At 65.1% G+C, this 21,189-nt stretch overlaps 2 protein-coding genes across 23 annotated transcripts in view; one reads left to right on the top strand and one right to left on the bottom strand.

Moving 5' to 3' along the window:
* Positions 1-1,497, top strand: part of Ncor2 (nuclear receptor corepressor 2) — a 137,257-nt gene extending 135,760 nt beyond the window's left edge. For 20 of the 21 annotated variants that reach the window (XM_047562872.1, XM_047562874.1, XM_047562877.1 and 17 more), the window contains one exon: positions 367-1,497. In XM_047562872.1, coding sequence (XP_047418828.1) covers positions 367-548 — 182 coding nt within the window. In that variant the 3' untranslated portion in view covers positions 549-1,497. Of the gene's footprint in view, positions 1-6; positions 343-366 lie in introns of those variants that run through there. The other variant, XM_047562885.1, reaches the window with a different exon arrangement.
* A 4,351-nt stretch (positions 1,498-5,848) lies between these two features.
* Positions 5,849-15,507, bottom strand: Rflna (refilin A). 2 transcript variants are annotated; one of them, XM_047562894.1, is made up of 3 exons: positions 15,176-15,507; positions 7,493-7,584; positions 5,849-6,939 (listed from the first exon to the last, which is right to left on the bottom strand). In XM_047562894.1, exons 1-3 carry the CDS (start codon positions 15,380-15,382, stop codon positions 6,633-6,635), a joined length of 606 nt encoding a protein of 201 aa, XP_047418850.1. In that variant the 5' UTR covers positions 15,383-15,507; the 3' UTR covers positions 5,849-6,632. The 2 variants fall into 2 exon arrangements, with proteins under 2 accessions (XP_047418850.1, XP_047418851.1); XM_047562895.1 differs by lacking the exon at positions 15,176-15,507 and adding an exon at positions 8,143-8,474.
* Between the last annotated feature and the right edge of the window lie 5,682 nt (positions 15,508-21,189).

The following is a 21,189-nucleotide window of genomic DNA, read 5'->3' as shown; positions in this document are numbered from 1 at the left end:
TGTGCCCTGAGTGCTGAGCAGCACAGGCCGCGGACATGGGTATGACTAAGACTGTCCAGGAAGCCAGTCCCTGGGCCTGGGGAGGAGGAGAGGAGCTGGGAAGCCACAGTGGTGGGGGCAGGGCAGGGCTTGGTGGACTGGGCAGCGGAGCTGGACTTCCCACACGAGCGTCCAGGGTGCTGGAGGACACTGAGTAGGGAAGCGGATGGTCTAGGGATGCTCAAGGTCCCGGGCTGCAGGGGACCTTGGCAAAGGTCGCAGGGTGTCGGGCAAACGGGGGAGCCTGACCCAGCGCGGCGGCGGGATGGCGGGGCAACACCGTGCGGGCAGCGGGGCCTGGCGAGCAGCTGCCCGTCTTTGCCGCAGGTTCCACACCCTTCCCCTGCAACCCGCTGTTCATACGGCTGCAGGCGGGCGCCATGGCCTCCCCGCCCCCGCCAGGCCTCCCTGCGGGCAGTGGGCCCCTGGCCGGCCCGCACCACGCCTGGGACGAGGAGCCCAAGCCTCTGCTGTGCTCACAGTACGAGACGCTCTCCGACAGCGAGTGACTCCAGACGGGCAGCAGGAGCCCCAGGCGAGGCCTGGCAGGGTGGCCTCCGACGCGCCCGCCAAGGAAAGAGCCCCGAGTCTGCCTGCGCGTCCATCCGTCCGTCTGTCCACCCGAGCTGGCATCCTCGCCTGTCTAAAGCCTTAACTAAGACCCCGACTCCGGCTGGCCCTGCACAGTGACCTTACTCAGGGCACGTTCACCTGGTGCTCGGGAGGGGAGGGGAGGGGAGGGCAGCAGGCCCGGGAGGGGGCACAGTGAGCGCATGGTGACCACATGCACGCGGCCGGGGCCACCAGGGACCCGAAAGGATGACCAGGCTCCTCCATGCCACTGCCTCCCCCCTTAATGCATTTGGAACCAAAGTCTAAACTGAGCTAGCAGCCCCTGCCCCCTGCCTCCCATCCTGCTTAGTGCTCTGGACAGACGGACACAGCCCTGTCTAGCCTCCAGCACTCTCGTCACAGTCCCCTTTGGCTGCCCCATGAGACTGCTGGAAACCAAGTCAGACCAGGCGGGCAGACGAAAGGGCCAGGTGCGGCCTGGGGCAAGCGGATGCTCCAAGGAACTGGACTGTTTCCTTCACGCCCGTTGCCGCAGCGTGGGAAGGAAAGGCGGTGTAAATGATGTATGGGTTTACAGGGTATATTTTTGATACCTTCAGTGAATTAATTCAGATGTTTTATGCAAAGAAGGACTCACCCAGTATTATTGCTGCTGTGCTTTCGATCTCTGCTTACGTTGGAGAGGTGTGTGCAGGCCAACAGTCGGTGATCCCATTGTCCACAGGACCCAGAGGGCAGGGGCCGCCGGCTCACAAGCCCCTGTGCCCTCCCTCCCTCCCTTCCTTGGGCAGAACAAATTTGATGCGTGTTCTGTGGCCACCATCTGCGCATGGTGGTGGCTCTCTGTCATTTACACACATTGTTCTAATTAAAAGCAAATCATACTCGATACAAAGGTGTCTTCTCTGCTTTGGACTGGGCAGCCAGGAGGGCAGGTATCTGGAGGTCAAGGTGCAGTAGGAGTGTGCCCTGGAGCACCAGGGACGTCCCTTTGACTCTCTCTGCCATGAGAAAGGCAAGGGAAGGGTGTCATCCTCAGAGCATTGAAAAGTCACATCTATGACATGGACATCAAGTGTTCACACCCATATGGAGGTGTGGGGCATTCACACCCATGGTGGGGGAGTGGGGCATTCATACCCATGTGGAGGTGTGGGGCATTCACACCCATGGTGGAGTGGGGTATTCATACCCTTTGGAGGTATGGGGCTCTCACACCCATGTGGAGTGGGGTGTTCACACTCATGGTGGAGGGGCAGGATATTCATACCCTTTGGAGGAATGGTGCATTCATACCCATGTGGAGGTGGGGGGTATTCATACCTTTTGGAGGTATGGGGCATTCACACCCATGTGGAGGTGTGCAGTGTTCAAACCCACGTGGAGGTATGGGACTCACACCCATGGTGGAAGTGTGGGTGTTCACACACTTGGAGGAGTGGGGCATTCACACACGAAGTGGGAGTGGGACATTCACACCCTTGGGGGAGTGGGGCATTCACACCCTTGGGTGAGTGGTACGTTCACAACGTGGGGGGTGAGTGGGGCGTTCACACCCTTGGAGGAGTGGGGCGTTCACACCCTTGGTGGGGGATGGGGTGTTCACACCCTTGGAGGAGTGGGGCGTTCACACCCTTGGTGGAGGATGGGGTGTTCACACCCTTGGTGGAGGAGCGGGCATTCACACCCTTGGTGGGGGATGGGGCATTCACACCCTTGGTGGAGGAGTGGAACGTTCACACCCTTGGTGGAGGAGTGGAACGTTCACAACGTGGGGGTGAGTGGGGCATTCATAGCGTGGGGGGTGAGTGGGGCGTTCACAACGTGGGGGTGAGTGGGGCATTCACAACGTGGGGGGTGAGTGGGGCGTTCACACCCTTGGTGGGGGATGGGGCATTCACACCCTTGGTGGAGGAGTGGGACGTTCACAACGTGGGGGTGAGTGGGGCATTCACAACGTGGGGGGTGAGTGGGACGTTCACAACGTGGGGGTGAGTGGGGCATTCACAACGTGGGGGGTGAGTGGGGCGTTCACACCCTTGGTGGGGGATGGGGCGTTCACACCCATGGTGGAGGAGTGGGATGTTCACAACGTGGGGGTGAGTGGGGCGTTCACACCCTTGGTGGGATTGAGGTGTTCACACCCTCGGTGGGGGATGGGGTGTTCACACCCTTGGTGGGGGATGGGGCGTTCACACCCATGGTGGAGGAGTGGGACGTTCACAACGTGGGGGTGAGTGGGGCGTTCACACCCTTGGTGGGATTGAGGTGTTCACACCCTCGGTGGGGGATGGGGCGTTCACACCCTTGGTGGGGGATGGGGCGTTCACACCCTTGGGGGATGGGGAGTTCACACCTTTGGTGGGGGATGGGGCATTCACACCCTTGGTGGGGGATGGGGTGTTCCCGCCCATGGCAAAGGTGTCCAGTGCCCATGCCCTTGGTAAGTGTGTCCAGAAGTCACCAGTGGTGATGGTGCCCCCGTGGATGCTGATCCTCGCACACTGCCGCGTCCTTCCTGCCTGCTGCCTTCACCTTAAGGAGCCAGCAGGTTTCCCGTCTGACTTCAGATGCCAGGCGCCCACTGTCCCCCCACTCTCCCCTCTGGCCGCAGAGCCCTGCCTGGCACTCCCGACCTGCAAGCATTCCCAGGGCCAGGTCAGGCGCTCGTTGGCAGGGCACGGGGCGACGCGCCTGCCCACCTGTGCATGGAGGACGGTGGTCATGTGCCTGAGTACCTGGAGGAAGGAAGGCCCTCCTAACCCTGAACATCTGCTGGCCAGGGTGGCCTCTGAGAAGGACCCTCTTCCCAGAACAGGTCCGGAACCTTCCTTCTCAGCAGAGCCAGGTCAGCGCTGCCTGGATGGCCTGGAAGCCACGTGCGTGGCGACTTGTGTCACACTGCCCAGGACTGACCAGGCGTGTGGTGGTGCCCACCCCTGGGCTCCGAGGGCTACGCATGGTGTGCCCTTTGCCCCGGGGCTCGGGCTGCGAGGGTGAGCCCCCATGCTGGTCTGCAGAGGGCCGCTCTCTCTGCTCTTCCTCCAAAGACTTCCAGGTCATGCCGATCTCAGGAGTCCAGGCCCTGGCTTCCAGCCAGCCTCATCCCCCAGCCTCCACGGCCCAAGCCACCCAGCATGTGGGCTTCGGAGGCCCACCCTGGCCCAGCAGCTGGTTAGCAGGGTCACTGTGTCTGGCCAAAGGATCAGGGATCCCACAGGGGGACAGCTGCCTCCAAGGCTCTGCTGGGCCTCCCCAGAGATGATGGCCATGGTCCGAGTCCCTGCTTGGCCTGTGCAGGCTTCTAACTCCAGCCTCCCCTTTAGCAGCACAGAGACCAAGCCTTGCAAGCCCTTGGGTGGCAACAGAAAGGAGAACCTGGGTCCATCGGACAAAAAGCATCCACAGCCTCTACAGTCAACTCCAGCCTCTAAAGCCCCAGCCTGGGATTCGGCCTCCACCTGGTGGGGACCTGGGAGGCCTAAGGAGGTGGGAGAAGGCGGCGTGTGCCTGCTCAGGCCACCGCCCTGCCCCTGGCAGTTGGTCAGAGTCCCCCTGCATGCCCCTTCCCTGAGGGCCTCAGAGCCATGCAGCCTCCAGGTGTGGCCACTGACCCCAGGGGCTTTGCTTCTCCTTCATGCAGTGGGTCCTGATGCCTCCGAGCTGGGTTCAGTCTGCTCCCCGGCTGCAGTACCAATGCTGACAGGCAGGTGGCAGTGTGGGCTGGCAAAGGACCCTGCCTCCATCTTGACTCAGACCAGCCCCCACCTGGGGTCCAGAAGGGTCATGTCCTGGGCCACACCAGCTGCCAGGGGTTGGTCACTCGTTTTTGCCGGTGCCTCCCGGGACCCCATGGCACCTCCCTCAGCGGCAGTCAGTCTGGAGTCGTGTGGGGGTGAACCGGGGGTCAGCCCACGGGTCAGCCCTGCCAGTCCTGTCTGGGCCTCAGAGCTGGACCTCTCGGCATTTTGGTCTGGCTTCCCAGAAGGACAGTGGCCCAGACCCACCGTAGGGTGTGTTGGCAGGATGGATGAGTGATCTGGTGCCATCTGAGTGACCACTTGGCTTCCCAGCTGCATGCAGCCAGTCCTCGGCCTCCAAAGGTCACTCTGCCCCCACCTCGTTGGACGCTTCCTCACTCCACCTTTAAAATGGAGGCTGTGCAGTTCCCTCACCTTCCTCTCCCAGGAGAACTCCTACACACACTTCAAAACCCAATAGGGCATTGTGTCCTTGAAGATCTCACCGCCCCTCTCACGTCCTCTCTTCTCTGGGGTCTATTAGTGCCGTGCCTGTCCCAAACCAGGCAGAGCCCGTCTCCTCTCCTGACCCTGGCTTTGGCTCCAAACCTCCCGCCACCTCCTGAGTTGAGCTGATACTGCAAGGATCCAAACAGAAGATCAGAGGAGAGTTGTGGGCCAGAGCCGCCATGTTCCAGGACCCGGGGAAGTCGGCTCAGGTGAGAGTCCTGTGCCCCTGGCTGGTAGGGAGCCCCAGGTCTGGAGTGGGGCCCTCGCCCTGATGCCAGGGTGGTGCCGAGGTTGGCGCTAGACCAGCACCTGGGCCCGGCCTCTGCCGGTGTCTGAGCAGGTGACCGCAGGAAGGGCAGAGGGCTCTGCACAAGGCCTGGGTGGGAGTGGACCTGCCCCAGGCCCTGGGCAGCCCAGGTCAAGGCTTCCTGGGCGCAGCGGTGGGGCCTCCTGGGGGTGGCAGCCTTGGGGAGAGGTGGCTGAGGTGAGGCAACCGTGCGTGGGGCTCGGCGGGGCTGGGCACTGCTGGGAGCCAGGTGACCAGACACAAGTCCAGTTGGGGCACCAGGGTCTCCGAGGAAGGGCCGGCGGTGGCTCCGTGGGGCAGTCTGCTGGTTTTCCCAAGTGCTGCCTGCGTCCTGCCTTTAGTCAGCGCACCGGGGGCGGGGAGGACATCCCGTGAGCTGTGGACCCTGCCCTGCCGGGGCGCAGGCAGGACGGCCCACCCGGGACTGAGCGCGGGGCACTGCACTTGCGCAAGGCCGGGGGTCCGAGCCCAGCACTGCACAGTACGCAGATGGCTGGGCTGCCCGCCACGTCCTCGGGAGTCGGCCCCTGTGGGGGTGCACTTGGAGGCTGTGGGCAGGATGGGGTGTCCCCCGCAAGCTGGGCCCCTGAGAAAGTGGGAGGAAAGACCTGTGGCCAGAAGAGAGGTGGCCCAGGGTGCTGGGGGCCTTGGGAATGGAAGAGGAAGCCGCTTAGGGGTCCGCACGCTTTATTAAATGACCGCTGGACTTCTTAAGTTATCTGTGAATCAGGGAAGCACCTGGGGACGCGCGCTCTGTGGAGATACATCAAAACAGGTCAGCGCTGGCCTCTCCTGGACCCGCCGCCCACTGCCCCTCCTGGTCCCATGGAGGGAGCTCCAGCCCCAGAAGCCGTCCCCTCCCCTCCTGGGGTTCCCGGGGCAGCAGCAGGTGGCCCAGCCACTGGGCGCCTTCAGGCCTCGGGGAGGAAGGTTCAGGGGGACGTCTGGCCACAGGGGGCTTCCGGGGCTGGGTTCAGTGGCCCAGGCACCGCCCCAGGGAGCCAGAGCCCAGCCCGCGCGGTCACTCAGAATCACCAGCGAACAGGTGGAGCTGCCCTCCAGTCCAGACTTGGCCCCAGGCAGGTGACAGGCGCCTTCCCCTGGCACCCGGCACAAGAGCTTTGAGGTCCCAGCGTTCTGGTCCGGAGGGTGTCCCGGGATTTGTCCACCCTGCGGGGAGGCCTTCCCTTGGCGGCCGGGCCTGGACCGTCCACACCGGGCGCAGGACAGTGGAATGGCAGTGGCTCCAGGCCCCTCCCAGGATGCCCCGCCCCGCGGAGCCACTCCAGCCCTGGCCTTTGCCGCCCTCGCGCTCCATGTCCACCGAGCTGGCCCTGGGCTGGGCCCCTTGGCCTGGCGCGCCGCACTCTGAAAGGGCCGCTTGGCGGGAGCCTCTGCAGGGCGGGCAGACCCCGCGCTCCTGCCCGCCGCGGCCCAGGCGGAGGAGGCAGAGCGGCGGCGGCCTAGGGCGCGGGCTGGCCGGGCCGCAGCTGCACGCTGGCGGTGAAGGAGCGGCGCGCGCGGCCCAGGCTGCAGAGCAGCGTGGTGCGGAAGGTGCTGCGCGCGCGCTTGGGGAAGATGAAGGCGGTGCTGCGGAAGCGCAGGGCGCGCGGGCGCGGCTCCAGGGTCAGCTGGCTGCGGTAGCTGCGCCACGTGCAGTTGGGCGCGGCCACGATGGTCTCGCTGTAGGCGGTGACCGTGGGCAGCGGCGCGCAGAACACCTTGTCCCGGAAGCGCGTCTCCGCGGCGTAGCTGACCTCGGAGCTGCAGCTGCGGAGGCGGGAGAGCGGGTGAGGCCGCGCGCAAGGGGCCCGCCTGGCCGCAGCAGGACACGGTCAGGAGAGGGTCACAGGCAGGCTGAGGGCCGCCGGGGGAGGCAGCAGAGCCGCACCCGGGCCTGGTGGGAGCCTCGAATTTGACGGCATTGGATTTACTGGTTTTGACAATGGAACTGTTGTCACGGGCAAGTCCTGGAATCCGCAGAAGCGTTTAGGGTTACAGGACAAGGTGGCACCTGCCCGCTCGAGGGCCTAGGGAAGAAGGGCCACAGGAAGCAGGGCCAGTCCGTCAGGCTTGCCTGTACAGCTTCCAGCGAGCTCATCAAAGATCTCCCAGAAAGTCCCCTCAGAGGGACCAACCTGTGCCCCAGTTCCACTCCCAGACTTCTGGGGACTGAGCCAGAAGCGCGAGCTCTGGGAGGGGCCGTGGCCCTGGGCAGTGGGTGGCACCCAGAGGGAGGCGGCCTGCGGACCCCCAGCTGGTCTGGACCCCAGCCCTCCCCACCAGGCCTGGGACCAGCCCCCGCTGGGCTGCACCCACTCACCGGATTTCATGTGAGGGCTCTGGGTCCACCTTGATGCTCTCCCCAAAGAACACCGGGAGCATCCGGGGCCTCATCGCAGGTGCCGGGGGGTCCTGGAGAGGGGCAGGGGTCACACAGCCCTTTGGCACTGGACCTCAGCTCCCTGCTGGGCACAGCCTGGCCACCCGACCCCTTCCAGCCCTGGCTTGGTCTGCAAGCTACATTGGGGGGTCCGTCAAGAAGTCCACCCCACTGTCCCTCTGTGGCCCCGGCCCTCGGGGGCCTGCCCGCACTCCCAGCTGGACCCACAGCTCGCCATGCCCTCGCCTGCACCCCAGTTCCTGGACACCGCAGTAGGGGGACGTGGTGAGGTGCCCACCACCACCCCAGGCCACAGCAAGCCCCCGAGCCAGGCTCAGAGTCCTTCACCACCAGGATGACTCTTGGGAGCCCTGTGGGTGGCACCCCATGAGGAGCTGGGACAGCGTTCCTCAGAGACACAGTGTCCCCGGCACTGCCTGAGGCTGCAGCAGCCTCCAGAGGGGTAGAGACTCCACTGCACAGGTGTCTGGGCTACATCTGCTTGGGGAGGACACAGGGGAGCCCCAGGACTGCAGAGGGGCACAGGGGGCCAGTGGGAACAGGCAGGTCCATGCCCTGGTTTTGCCTACCCAGCATCCACCTCTCCTGGAGACAGCTCTGCATCTTCCCCAGGACCAGGATAGCTTTAGCCATGGCCTGTGGCCCACGTAGGACAATGAGAGGCCTACCCAGGCTTTCTGCCAGAGAAGACCCCAGGTGACTAAGCACAGAGAGGACGAATGGCCAGCCTGCCCCATCTGAGGAAAACCCATCTGGAAATGAAGCAACACCGAGGACAGCAGGGACCAGAGACAGTGAACGATTCAGTCTTGCCAACATCCATGAGGCCTGCCTGGATCAAACCATGCCTGAAGTTGCCCATCCTGCCCCAGATTGATTAAGATTCGGATCCTGAGCCTGCAGCCCAGCACGAAGCCAACTGTCCCTTTCCACCCGAAGGCCTTCACCAGCCTCAGCCTCAGGGCCTCTTTCGCCTCCCACTCTGTTCCACAGACACTCCATTCGCCGCGGAGCCCTCCCGAGATGCTGCGGTTGTCCCACTTTAGCAGGTCCGGCTACGCCGTGCTCAGTGGTGGTCCAGCCGCAACCGGCCTCACCTCGCCGCAAGGAGCTCAGGAGCGGGGGCCCGGCAGTCGGTCCTACCTGTGACAGCTGGCCCCTGGGGACCGGCTGTCCCCTTCCTGAGCATGGGGAGGAGACGTCCTTGCCCCAGGACAGCACTGGGGGCAGGGGTGGCTCAAGCCCACTAACAGGTGGCCTCCCGGCACAGTGGCCGCTGCCCACGCCTGGCCCTGTCACACTCACCAGCCAGCAAAAGCGAGGGTCACAGATGCCTCACTCCCAGTTTGGGGCAGTCTGTGCCCAGACCCGAGCAGACCGCGACCCCCAGGGGCAGGGGTGGCGCCTCCTTCCCACCTGCCTGGCATCCACGCGAGCACCATCCCTGAGTGAAGAGGGGACACCATGAGCCTTGGGGACCCTGTCCCTCCAGGCTTCTGCCTTCCCGGCGGTGCAGGGCTACAGAGGGTCCACTGGCCCCCAGGGCTCACATTAAGTCAGCTGCAAAGCTCGGCGGCTGCGGGTGCAGACCACTCTCCGCGAGCCGCCCTCCCAAGCTTGACACCGGTGTTGGGCACCTCCTGTGCTCCAGGCCCACCCCAGGGGCGGGAGGAACAGCCCTGCAGGGCGCCGAGGGGTGGTGCCAGGGGCCTGCAGGGCGCGGCCTGGGCGGCGGGCGCTGCAGTGCTGCCCCCCCGGGCTCCCCAGGACCCTGTGTGGGTGCTGCTGCGCTGGGTGCCCTGCCTGGGCCTGGGCAAGGAGAGTGGCCGGCTCCGGCCGGATGGTGCCCGCCTGGCTGCCAGGCAGCAGACAAGGCTCGATTCACAGGCTGGGCCGGGAGCCGCGCTCAGCACCACCTTCCAAGGCCCCTGGAAAAGCGTCTGGGGCCTGCCCTGGCCGGAGCCACGGCGAGATACGCAGAGCCGGTGGACACTGGGCACAGGCCGGGGCGGGGCGGGAGTCCACACCTGAGCTGAGCGGCGAGCCCTCCGCCGTGGCTGTTCTGACTCCAGGACAGCAGCCTGGGCCCGTCCCCAGGCCAGGGTCGCCCTGACCTGGGCAGAATCTGCTGAGCCCTTGGCACTGCCCACCGTGCGGGACTTGCTCCTCCGTGGCAGGAGGCCGTGCCGTCTGTGAGGCCCCGCAGTGGCAGAGGGCTGCTGGAGGCCCAGGGCGCAACCCCCTGGTGGGCTGTGACCCCGGGCAGCGCCAGGGTGCAGGGCCAGGAATGAGTGGCCCCTGCCCCCAGCACCGCCTTCCTGCCCCCACCCAGCCGTCCCCCAAGCTCGGTCCCACCTGCCTATTCCAGGCTGGGCCCACCGGGCCTGCCCTCCTCCTGGGCAGGGGAGGCCTGAGGGAGTGGGTCCAGGGCACACGGCAAGGGCCACTGCTCTCCCCCGTGATTCCCCGCCTCCCCCGCAGCAGTCCACGCTCTGGAGGCTCAACCAGGCCGCGGTGCCCAGGCCGCGGGCCACAGCCAGCAGGGGACACAACAAGCGGCTCCCTACAGGAGCGTCAGGCCACGAACTGACAGCCCTGCCCGGCCACAGGTCCTGGCCTCTCCAGACAGGGACGCACAGGGAGGACAGGCACACCTGCCCGGGGAGGCGGCCAGGCCCCATCTGCAACACGGTTCCCAGGAAGGTGGCCCCGCTGGCCCCTGGTCCAGAGCAGGGGAAGGGCGTGCCCGTCGTCCTCTTTCCACGCTAGGGCCGCAGACAAAAGCAAGTTCCAGCAGCGACTGCTGCAGACCGCTGGACGGCCAGGCGGCCCTGCAGGCCCCCCCCTCCCCCACCCACCTTCCCCTCCACCTGACGGGCCAGGGACACCGGGAGCCTCCCAGGGGCCGCGGGCCTGACCGAGCCCTGTTCTAGTCTTTTCATCCATCCATCCGCTCATCCCTCCATCCGTTTGTCCATCCATCCATCCCTCCATCCATCCCTCCATCGACTGTCCATCTGTTGATTTGTCCATTTGTCAGAGCATCCATCCATCCACCATCCCTCTGTCTGTCCGTTTATTCATCCGCCCATCCACCCCTTTGTCCGTCTGCCCATCTGTTCTTCATCCACTCACCCATCCATGTACCTTCTGTCTCTGACCACTGGCCACCTGTGATGCGAGGTGACCCCCAGAGCTCATGGGTGAGACGACTGGGTCAGAGAGCCTGTGCCTAACTGGTGGATGGTCCCACTGACCTGGACAACCTGGGCTGCAGCTGCAGGCAGGCAGGTGAGGCTGGGGGAGGCAGGCAGGGTGAGGCTGGGGGAGGCAGGCAGGGTGAGGCTGGGGGAGGCAGGCAGGGTGAGGCTGGGGGAGGCAGGCAGGTGAGGCTGGGGGAGGCAGGCAGGTGAGGCTGGGGGAGGCAGGCAGGGTGAGGCTGGGGGAGGCAGGCAGGTGAGGCTGGGGGAGGCAGGCAGGTGAGGCTGGGGAGGCAGGCAGGTGAGGCTGGGGGAGGCAGGCGGGGTGAGGCTGGGGAGACAGGCAGGGTGAGGCTGGGGGAGGCAGGCGGGGGGAGGCGGGGGGAGGCAGGTGGGGTGAGGCTGGGGGAGGCAGGTGGGTGAGGCTGGGGGAGGTCGCTGGGGCCAGCCTCTGGGACCAGCATCTGAATCTACATTTTGCCTCTGTGAGCGGAGCCCTCCCTGCCCCCTGGTGCCACATCCTGGGCTGCCTTCCTCCTCCACACCCTCCCACCATGATGTTCTGCCCCGTCTCGGGCCCCGAGCAATGGAGGGGGCCAGCCGCGGACTGGACCTCCGAAACCCTGAGCTGGCACATGCTTTTCCTGCTCCGTGTGGCTCGGGGGCACCTGGTCACAGCCACGGGAGCCGACGCGTCCTCCCGCTCCAGGTCCTGATGCCCTGGCTGCCTTTGCTTGCTCTCTCGGGCTCGGTTTGCCATCGCAGGCCAGGAGTGGACAAAGGACGGAGTCCTGAGCGTGACTGCCCAGCCTCACGCGTGGCCGGGGTGTTTCAAGGGGCAAGGTGCCCAGCCTGACCCGCAGGCTTGTCCAGGCAGGGGGGCGGGTGGCCAGCCCCTCGTCCTCTGGGGCACCGAGGAGAGGCGGGGGCACCGTGTGCCACAGGAGCACCTGGTGACACCCAGGCACCTCTGCCCTGGAGAGGCGGCTGCAGCCGCCTGTCGCCCGACCTTGTTCCACTGTGCGTCCGAGGCCGGCCTGCCTCGGGGAGCTGTTAGAAGTGTGGACCCCCGAGAGGACATGGCCAGACCCCAAGTGCCACCTGCAGTCCCCCCGAGGGCAGTACGACAGACCGGGCCATGCCCAAAGTGCCCGTATGGACGTGGGCATCTGCCGGTCTCCATCTCCACGGCTGGCCCGGCCCTTCCTGCAAGGCCACCCAGCGCCCGCAGCTCCACAGGGCAGGTCCCACTAAAGGGAGGGGACAGCGGCGCGTGCTCCGCCTGGGCACAGTGCTGGCCTGGTTGGCACCATGCCCCTTGCCTGGCCAGCCTGGACATCAGTGATCTGAAGCTGCTGGCAGACACCCCGGGCCCCAGCTCACCGTCCCAGGTCACACGAGCTCGGGGCCACCCAGATGGTGCGGAGGCCCCAGCTCCCCAGCTCTGATCTGGTTTTCTAAATTGGGGTTCAGGGCCCCCGAGGCCTCTAACAAAGAGAACAGTCACAGCAGAGTTCAAAGAAGACCCAGGGGACTTTGATTTCTGGCCTCGGCTCAGCTTGGAAGCCCCGCCCGGGCCTCGGGGCCGTTCTCGGGCACACGCACTCTTCTCCTGCACCGAGGCCACTCCGGTCCTGTCCCCACCCACTGTGGCGTTCAGCAGGCTTCTGTCAAGTGTCCCTGCCCCGACTGCCCACCCAAAGCTGTGGCACTCGCCCAGTTTCTGTCACAGGGATGCACATCACTCCACCTGACCCCGAGTAACACGTTCAGAAGGCCATTCCACAAGGGTGGGGACCTCCAACGCCTCGTGCACTGCTGTGTCCCCAAACCTGGCAGGGCTCCCTTAGTAGGCCCTGGCGGGACACGGGGCTGGCTCCCAGGTCTTTGGTTGGGAGTCATCAGGAACATGCCCGCCTGTGCTCCTGGCGTGAGCAGGAAAACCGCAGTCTAGTGGGGGGGGGGGGGCTTGTCCCTGGTCTGGTCCCTAATGCCATCTATGTCCCGGGGGACAAATTGGAAGCTCTGGATCAGCAGGGGACTGTCCGGAGGGCAAGTCCAGCTTATCAGTACAAAGTAGGGGTAGGGCAGAGTGGGGCATGCCTGTAATTCCAGCGGCTTGGGAGGCCAAGGCAGGAGGATCGGGAGTTCAAAGCCAGCCTCAGCAACTTAGTGAGGCCCTCAGCAACTCAGGGAGACCTTGTCTCTAAATAAAATACAAAATAGGGCTGGGGATGCAGCTCAGTGGTTAAGTAACCCTGGATTCAATTCCTGGTACAAAACAAACAACAACAACACAACGGAACCAGGACTCCTCGATGCAGCGAAGCTTAGCCAGCTTCAGCAGGTGCGGTCAGCACCTTGAAGAGGTTGACAAGCTGCTGAGGACCTTGGTGGCCAGGGCTTGGGGACAGGACATCAAGCCAGCTCCCCGGCCGAGGCGTACGGCCCCCGGCTTGGATCAGGGTGTCAGTCTAGTCTGGAGCAACACGGGGCCAGCTCACACGCTCTCCGTGGGACGGTCCACCCAGGACTCGGGGGCCGTGTCTGTGCCTCGTCCTCAGGTGGGCAGATGGTCTGCCCGCAGCTGTGCCCGGAGGGTGCCCTGGGGAGCCATCAGCAAGCGGGCTGCTGCTGAACAACCAGACTGGCAACTCAAGCCAACGGGAGGTGGATGCTGGGTGGTGGTCATGGGTAGGTGAGTGGGGCCCCATCTGCCAGGGAGCCCCACTGCTGAGGCGGTTGCCCGTGGCGACCACTTCCTCTCTTTTTATTAAATGCAACTTCTCGACCCTGTAGGCACTTTTGATTTTCTACTAAAATTTCTGAGAGGTCATTAATCAGCTCCACAGTTAGGTCGGGGGGACCCTGCAGTTGGCTCCCTGGCTCTCCCCACAGGGCCTGCTGGGCAGTTCTGCAAGCGGCTACCCTTGCACCTCAGGGCCCCTCTGGAAAGCGTGTGAGGGAGGGCCTCTCTGCAGGAATGCTGGGTGTCACTGAGATGATGCAGGACAGGGTGTGGACAGCTCCTGGCCCCCGGCAAGGGCCAGCCAAATGCGAGGGGCCGGTACCTGTGCAGAAGGGGCCCAGGCTTTCATTCCCAGCCAAACCAAGAGACCAGGCAGCTCAGCTCTGCACCTGGCCTCGGTGAGCAAGGAGAGGAAAACTAAGATCCAACGGAGCGGCCGAGGCAGGCAAGCCGGCGCGCCACTCCGACGGGTGCCATGGGCTGGCCTGGAGGGCAGAGGTGACCGGGGCACGCCAGGCATCAAGGAGAAGGCCCGTCTCTGTGCCTTTTCTCTGAGTCCCCCGTGGAAGACACCACAGGGACCGATCCCCAGGTGTGTGGCCCGAGGCTCGGTGGGGCTCGGTGGCTGCAAGCTGAAACAGGACTGCAGGGCCTCAAGACCAGAGCTCATCCACTCCAGGAGACCCCAGCGCCCCTTCCACCCCAGCCCCCAAGCCAGAACCAAGTTCAAGTTCACTGCATGACTGTCTCAGGGAGCCGCAGCTGTGCCCCCGTCAATCCACCCAGGAGACCTGGAGTGGGAGGCGGGCTGGCTCTATTTTAAAGATCCCCCAAGCAATTAAGAGGGCAGCCCCCCGGGGTCCAGCTGGCCGAGGAGCAGGAGAGGCACGGTGATGTGCACGGTCCAGGAGCAGGGTCGTCCCTTCTGCGTGGGGAGGGAGCGGGGAGGCATTTACTGCCCCGGGGTGGGGGGGCGGTGGTTCCAGGTCAGCATCCCGGCCCTGCAGAGCTGTGTGGGCGCCAGGCGGAGAGCGGCAGGCTCAGGGGGCACCACTGGCTTGTCAGCAACCTCCCCTCATTTTGGCTGGTCATTTCCTCAAGTTGCGCTGCTGCCCGCTCTGCCCACATTGTCCCAGCAATTCAGTCTGGGTCCAGCCGCCAAGCTGGGTCCCTACCAGAGGCGGCGGGAAGCTAAGCTAGGTGTGGCAGGAGGGCCCCTGGGCTCGCTGACCTGGGGCTCCTGCCTTCCCTGGCCAGCTCAGCTCCACGTCAACATCTCAGCCTCCCAGGAAGGAGGGTTTCTGTCTGGGTTTGGTTAGAAAAGAAGGTTCCCGTTGGCAGTGCCAGGACAGTCGACTCGGAGCCCCGCAGGAGCCGTGGACGCGCTCCATGCTGGATTTCTGGCTGAGTCCATGCCAGCCGCCCACTTCGACCCGCCTGCCAGTCCCCTGCATTACTGAGGCTAAGACTCACTCTGGAGAGAGGCCCGAGAGGGAGCCGTCTGGGGGCCAGGCTGGGCCACCCCACCCACAGGCCCTGGACCCCACCTGCGGAGCGGGCGGCTGGGCACCCCGCCTGGGAGGGAGGAAGCGGGTCCGCCCCCTTGCCCCCGCCCGGCCCCGGCTCGGACTCCGCGCGAGGGCGCGTTCTTACCGCTCCGGCCTCGCTGGCTCCGGGGGACTCGGCGGCCGAGCCGGCGCCCCCCGCGTGGGCGTCGAGGATGCCGGGCGCCAGCGCGTCGAAGGGCGGGCTGGGACTGGGGCTGGGGGGCAGCCCGGAGTCGGGGCTGTCCAGCAGGCCCTCGCGGCTCTGCTCCCGGGGGCTGCCCTCCATGCCCTGCAGATGCAGGTGGCCCACCATGTCTCGCGCGGGGCTCTCCGGCTGGCGGGCCCGGGCGGCGGGGCGGGCGAGGGCTGCGCCCGGGACCTGCGGCCGAGCGCGCGGCTCAGGCCTGCGCCCCGCGCCCCGCGTGCTGCCGCCCCGGCCTCGCCTGGCCGCGCTGCCGCCGCGTCCCGGCCGGCCCAGCCCCGCCGCCCGCCGGCCGCTCGCACCGGCCCGCGCCGCCTTTTCTAGGCGCCGCCTCCGCCCGCCTCGCCCCGCCCCGGCCTGCGCGCAGGCGGCCCCGCCGCGCCTCCGCCCCGCGCCCCGCCGCCCACCGCGCGGCCGGGAGGGCACGGGGCGCCCGCGGACCGTGGCCCGGCGTCCCAGGTGATGCGGGGCTGGTGCAGGGGCTCCGCGGGGCCGCCCAGGTCCCGGAGCCGGCGACGGCACCCTCAGGAACTTCTCAGTTTTGGAGGACCTGCCGTTTACAGGCGAGGGGCACCGCGAGGCTTCCATGCGGGGGACCCGTTCCGAGCACCTCTTCTTCCTCCCGCACCCAGCTGCCCACTGCCCCGATTTGTGCCTTGGATTATCTGGACACGAAGGCCACCCTGGGCTTGGGCTGGGAAGTGCCAGGGTCCTGGAGGACCAGGAAATTGGATGCACTGGCCCCTCGCCAAAGGCCACCATGGCTGCTCCTGCATTTCAGCTGACAGGGCTCTTGCAGATCTTGTCCCCTTTCCTCTGCACACAGGAGCATGACACTTCCCTTTCCTCTGCTTTCCCTAAGGGACGGCTGGCCGGTGGTGGCAGGCCCTTCCCTCCCCGCCCCTGCGGCCCGACCTGGCAGGGAGTAGGGAACTTGAGGCGCTCTCACCAGCAGAGGCCGAGCAGAGGAGGGCGGGGGCCCAAGAGCGGGTTGTCACCCCAGTTCCATTCTCCCTGCGTGTCCCCAGGCCTGGCCTGATGTGGGGGCAGATCTCAGACCACTGGGCACAGCCCCCTGTAGTGTCCAGTCCCAGTACCAGGAGTCAGAGGCTGGGGTTTACCAGCAGACCAGAATAACGGCAGGGGCAGTTTACTGCTGGGGCTTCAGGGAAGGCTTCTTGGAGGAGGCGACAGTTTAAGATGCGACTCGAGCAGCCAAGCGTGAGAACCTTCCAGGAGGAAGTTGCTGGCGGAGGCTGGGGCTTGCTGCCAGCCGCAGGGGGCGGCCTGGCTCTGTCGGGACAGTCAGTCCATTTCCATATGGACCGGGATGGGAGGGCCGCGGCCCAAACTGCTAACCCAGAGGTCCACGCAGGACCTTCTAGAGAAGCTCTTGCTTCCATTCGCCAAGGCCGAGGGCCACTCGACTGGCCACGTGGCTGGATCAGTGTCTCCTCCCGGGGGACTGTGGGGTCCTGGGAGCAGGCTGTGGCTCACCTCCCCGCCAGACGTAGCCCACCTGGCCACAGGACCCCGCGCAGCCGCCCCGAGAACTGACAGCCTGCTGTGGGGGACGGTGTGTGGCCACCCTTCCGGCAGCCACAGTCCCCGGGGCAGGTGAGGGCGAGGCTGGCGGCCAGGGTTTCGGGCGGGCTGGTCCTGGTGGCCGCAGTCGCAGTGCTGGTATCTGCTCATCTCGTGGTCCCGTGTGTTTTGACGCTGGGGCCGCGGGGTTTCTGCGGTGCTGTGCCTCTTGCCTGGGCGTTCGCCCCTGCCAGGCTGGGCCACCTATCAGGAGCGGACGGCCACTGCCTGCTTGGGGTCCTCGGGGTCCACACGCAGCCTCCCCGCAGGGCCGCCCGTGGGGGTGCAGACACAGGGCTGCGCCTCCGACGTCAGAGGCCGGTTCTGCCCCCGCGGATGGCTCGGGTGCCGCGTCCTCGGACCTGTGGGACCCCCGCTGTGGCCAGCGCTGCCCGGGGAGTGAAAGCCAGGACTGTGGACGCTTCTCGTTCTCGTGATGCCAGATGGTCTGCAAATGCCACAGGGGAGAAAAGGCGGAGATTTCCGTATAGCCAGGCCCAGGAGGGCGGCCAGAGGGGAAGGGTCTCTCAAGATCCGAGCCCCGACGGCCGGTGCCCGGCAGCTGCAGGAGCCAGCGCAGCCGGGGGCCCAGGCCGACAGGGCTCCGGGCCTCGCCTGCCGGGCGGCTCCTGGCCAGCGAGGCCGGGGTCTCTTCCAACCTGGGCTGGAGAGAGCAGCGTTGGGAGATGGGAAAACTGACCCGAGAAAGTCGATTTTTATTACCAAGGGGGCGTGGGGTACCCGACAAGAGGTCCTGAAGGGCACGTCTCTGCTGGGGAGAGAGGCCTGTGCCGGCACCCCTGGGAAAGGGGATGTCACCTGTTGTCACATGGTCACAACAGGGAAGGGAAGAAGGAAAAGCGTGTGACCCCCAAACCAAACCCAGCACCCCAGCACCGGGGGATTTCCCAGGGTGTTCTGTCGGGGGAAGCTCAATGAGAGAGGGAGAGAGAGAGAGAGAGACGAGGAGGAGACGTGGGGAAGGGGGCCTTCCGCTCCGGCGGCCTGGAGGGGTGCCGGCGGACGGAGGGCTGGCTCTCTCTCAGCCCGCGCAGGCCTCTCGCTCGCCATCTCCCGAACCCACCCAACACTGAGCGTGCCCGTTGATATTAGTTTTATTTTGTAATGAACCAGTGAAGACCCGGTGGTTCAGAGAGACCAAGCGACTTGCCTAAGGTCACACAGCTAGGACCACCGGGCTGGGGGCTACGGTGGATGTCAGGGCAGGGGAAGGTGTCCATGGGTGGCAGCAGATCCCAAGGTAGGTGAGGCAAAAGGACTGGAGTCCCACGCCTGACCACAGGGCCTTTCTGTTGCCAAAGACACAAGGTCAGACTGACTTGAAAGCAAGGACGCTGCCCACGTGACTCAGTGGCTTTGCACAGGCCCCTTCCGGTCCCTGCCCACTGCGCGAGGGCCACTGGGAAGGGCTGGGCTATGCTCACCTTGCTCTGCACAGTCGTGTGAGCATAATTACTCGACACCCAGAAGGTCCAGGTGGCTTACACAGGGGTCAGTCCCTGGAGCCGTCCACTGGCTGGTCATCTGTTCAGACTTGTCTCGCTCCCTAACTTCCCAGCATGGACGCCATGATGGGGAAAGACTGGTAGACCGTGGAGTTACGTCTCCTTTCGAGATGAGAGAACAGGCACAGAGAGGGTACGGTGCTGCCTGAGCCACACAGCAGGGCCCTGTGGAAGCTCTCAGCCAGGCTCTTGGCTGCTGTCACTCAGGGACTTCTCTGGAGTGGGAAGCTGCCCCTTCCAGCAAGCCAGACAGACCCTCTTCCCGGGGAGGATGTTCGCTGCTGCTCGCAGCGTGGATCTCCCTGCCACCTTCTGGCTGGGGAGCCTTGCCTGTGGGACGGGGGTGCACCGCTGGGCAGTCGGGGGGCCCTGGAAGTGCAATGTTCCTCCATTGCCTGTGGGCACAGCGGGAATACTGTCCCCACGCTGCCCAAGGAAGCTCACAGCCGACAGAAAGGTCTCAGCCTGGGCACTCTCAGATGTCTGGGTTCAAATCCTTCTCACAGTGTGACATGGGCGATCTGCGTGCCCTCTCTGGGCCTCAGCATGCCCATCCATAAGCAGGGGTGAAAAGAAAGGGGCTACGTGAGAGTTGAATGATCAGAATCAAACATGAGCACTCGGGTGTGCCTGTGGTGCCCAGCGTGGACCACCCGGTTTGCTGCCAGGAGGCTCCCTGGCGTGGCCGGCCCGTCGCTGCCGCTCTGCACGCCTCACTGTGACCAGTGACCAAGGTGACCGGTGCTTAAAATACAGAAGGACACGCACGTGCACACACACTCACATGCACATGCACACGCACTCACACATGAACATGTGCACGTGCACTTACACATGCAGGTACACACGTGCACACACACTCATGCACATGCATGTGCACACATACATTCACATGCACATACACGTTCACATGCACATGCACACATACATTCACGTGCACACACACGTTCACATGCACGCACACGTTCACATGCACACACGCACACATGCATGCTCACACACACACTTTTTAGGAGGGAAGAGGGTGCCACGTGGACCGAGTCCCCATCTCGTGGGTGGCGAGCCCTGGTGCTGTCTGTGCCCATGGGTTCCGGAGGTCATGGTGCACCACAGCTGGACTCGGTGTCCGAGGTGGCCTCTGGGAGGAGGAGGTGCTCTTCTCACCGCAGCCCGCGGGTCACTCCGACTTGCTGGTGAGGTGAGGTTGCCTGTGGCCCGTGCTTCCCATGGAGGGCCCAGGGCCCACTCAGCCACGATGCTGGGACCGTGTCCCCATGAGGCCTGGCCTGTGTCCTGCAGGAGGTGGCCTCTCGGTCCTGGGGAGTCAGGTCTTCCCCGTGGCCGCTCTGGACCTAGGGACTTTTCCTGGTGCTCAGCGTCCCGTGAGCCCCAGCGCTGGCCGGCCAGACGTGGCTTCGGCAGTGACTCGGGCTCCGCTTTCAGTTCCTGGGCCCTGAGCCTCGGCCGTCCTTGCCGGCAGCTGCCTGGGGTCAGGGCCCACTTGCCGGCCTCCTGCCCGGGGCCCAGGCCATCAGCGTCCACTCAGGCCCCGAGGCCCGAGGCGAGCGGGGTCCACCTGGCCCGAGGCGAGGAGAAGGAAAGGAGTGAAGCGGCCCAGCCAGGTGACCGTGGCGTCCCCTCCGCTGACGTCTGCGTGTGGGGGTCGCCTGGGCGTCGGGCTTCCCGCAAAGTGATCGCGATGGCGACCCCACCGCAGGGGCCAGACGTGCCGCCTGCTCCCCAGAACTTGGCTGGCGGCGGGAGGCCCTGCCGGCTGGGCCGCTTCGCAGCCTCGGCTTGAAGGACCTTGCAGCTGCAAAGGCCCTTTCTGCAGTCCCCCCACATGCGGAACAAAACCCCCTTTGTGTCCTCTGTGTGCTTCATTAGGCCAGGGCAGGGACCAAGTCGGTGACAGAGTGCAGTGAAAGGCAGCTCTTCACGTCAGCAGGAGGCTGCCCCAGGCCCGGCTGGGCCTCCGGCCAGCTCGTGTCCTCGGGGAGACGGTACCCTCAGCTTCTGCGGGAAGAATAACATCATGAAAACCCAAGGCTCTTTGCCTCCGTGAATCAACCATGACTGTGCTGCCGCACGCAGCTCCCCACTCTGCTGTGTGTGTGTGCGTGCATGTGCGTGTGTGCATGTGTGTATGCATGTGTGCACACACATGTGTGCATGTGCATGCGTGTCTGTGTGTGCATGTGTGAGCGTGTGCCCGTGTGTGCACGTGCGTGTGCATGTGTGCTGTGCCTGTGTGTGCATGTGTGTGTGCATCCGTGCATGTGCATGTGTATACGTGTGTGCATGTGTGTGTGCATGTGTGTGTGTGCATGTGTGTGTGTGCATGCATGTGTGAGTGTGTGCGTGTGCACACACGTGCTTCCACAGTCACCCTATTTTGCCATCTGCATGTTTTGCGGAACCATTTAAAGTCAGCTTTAGGTGTCGAATCCTTCAGCGGAGCCCCCGAGAACAAGCACAGCCCCGCACGCTGCACACTGCTCCGCTCTAGACGGGAGCTTCGGCCCTTCGACCCCAGGTCCGTATCAGGTCTCCCCAGCCTCCCAACCGGGTCCCTTAAAGCAGCTCCCTTTTTCACCCAAGGCTCAAACACGCCGCGTTCGGCCGCCGTTGGGAGGTCGTTCACTGTGGGTCTCCTGGGTTTCTGCGCGCCCTGCACACAGAGGGGCCCTGGTCGCCATCATTCTGGACAATCATTTTGGGGATGTTTGTTTGGAGAAAAGCTTTGAAGGTAGAGCTGGTGCCACCCTCACACCGAAGGGCAGTTGTGGGCACTCTCCATGGCGATAC

The sequence above is a fragment of the Sciurus carolinensis genome, chromosome 8 (genome assembly GCF_902686445.1).
Source record: "Sciurus carolinensis chromosome 8, mSciCar1.2, whole genome shotgun sequence".
Classification (NCBI taxonomy): Eukaryota; Metazoa; Chordata; class Mammalia; order Rodentia; family Sciuridae; genus Sciurus; species Sciurus carolinensis.
Note: the sequence above shows the minus strand (reverse complement) of the source record. Positions and strands in the feature narration are given on the sequence as shown.

Coding starts and splice junctions, on each gene's coding strand:
- Rflna (XM_047562894.1), bottom strand. CDS start 15,382: ATGGTGGGCCACCTGCATCTGCAGGGCATGGAGGGCAGCCCCCGGGAG. Junction 7,585..15,175: donor GAGCCAGCGAGGCCGGAGCG/GTAAGAACGCGC, acceptor GCCCCTCTCCAG/GACCCCCCGGCACCTGCGAT. Junction 6,940..7,492: donor GAGCCCTCACATGAAATCCG/GTGAGTGGGTGC, acceptor CCGCCTCCGCAG/CTGCAGCTCCGAGGTCAGCT.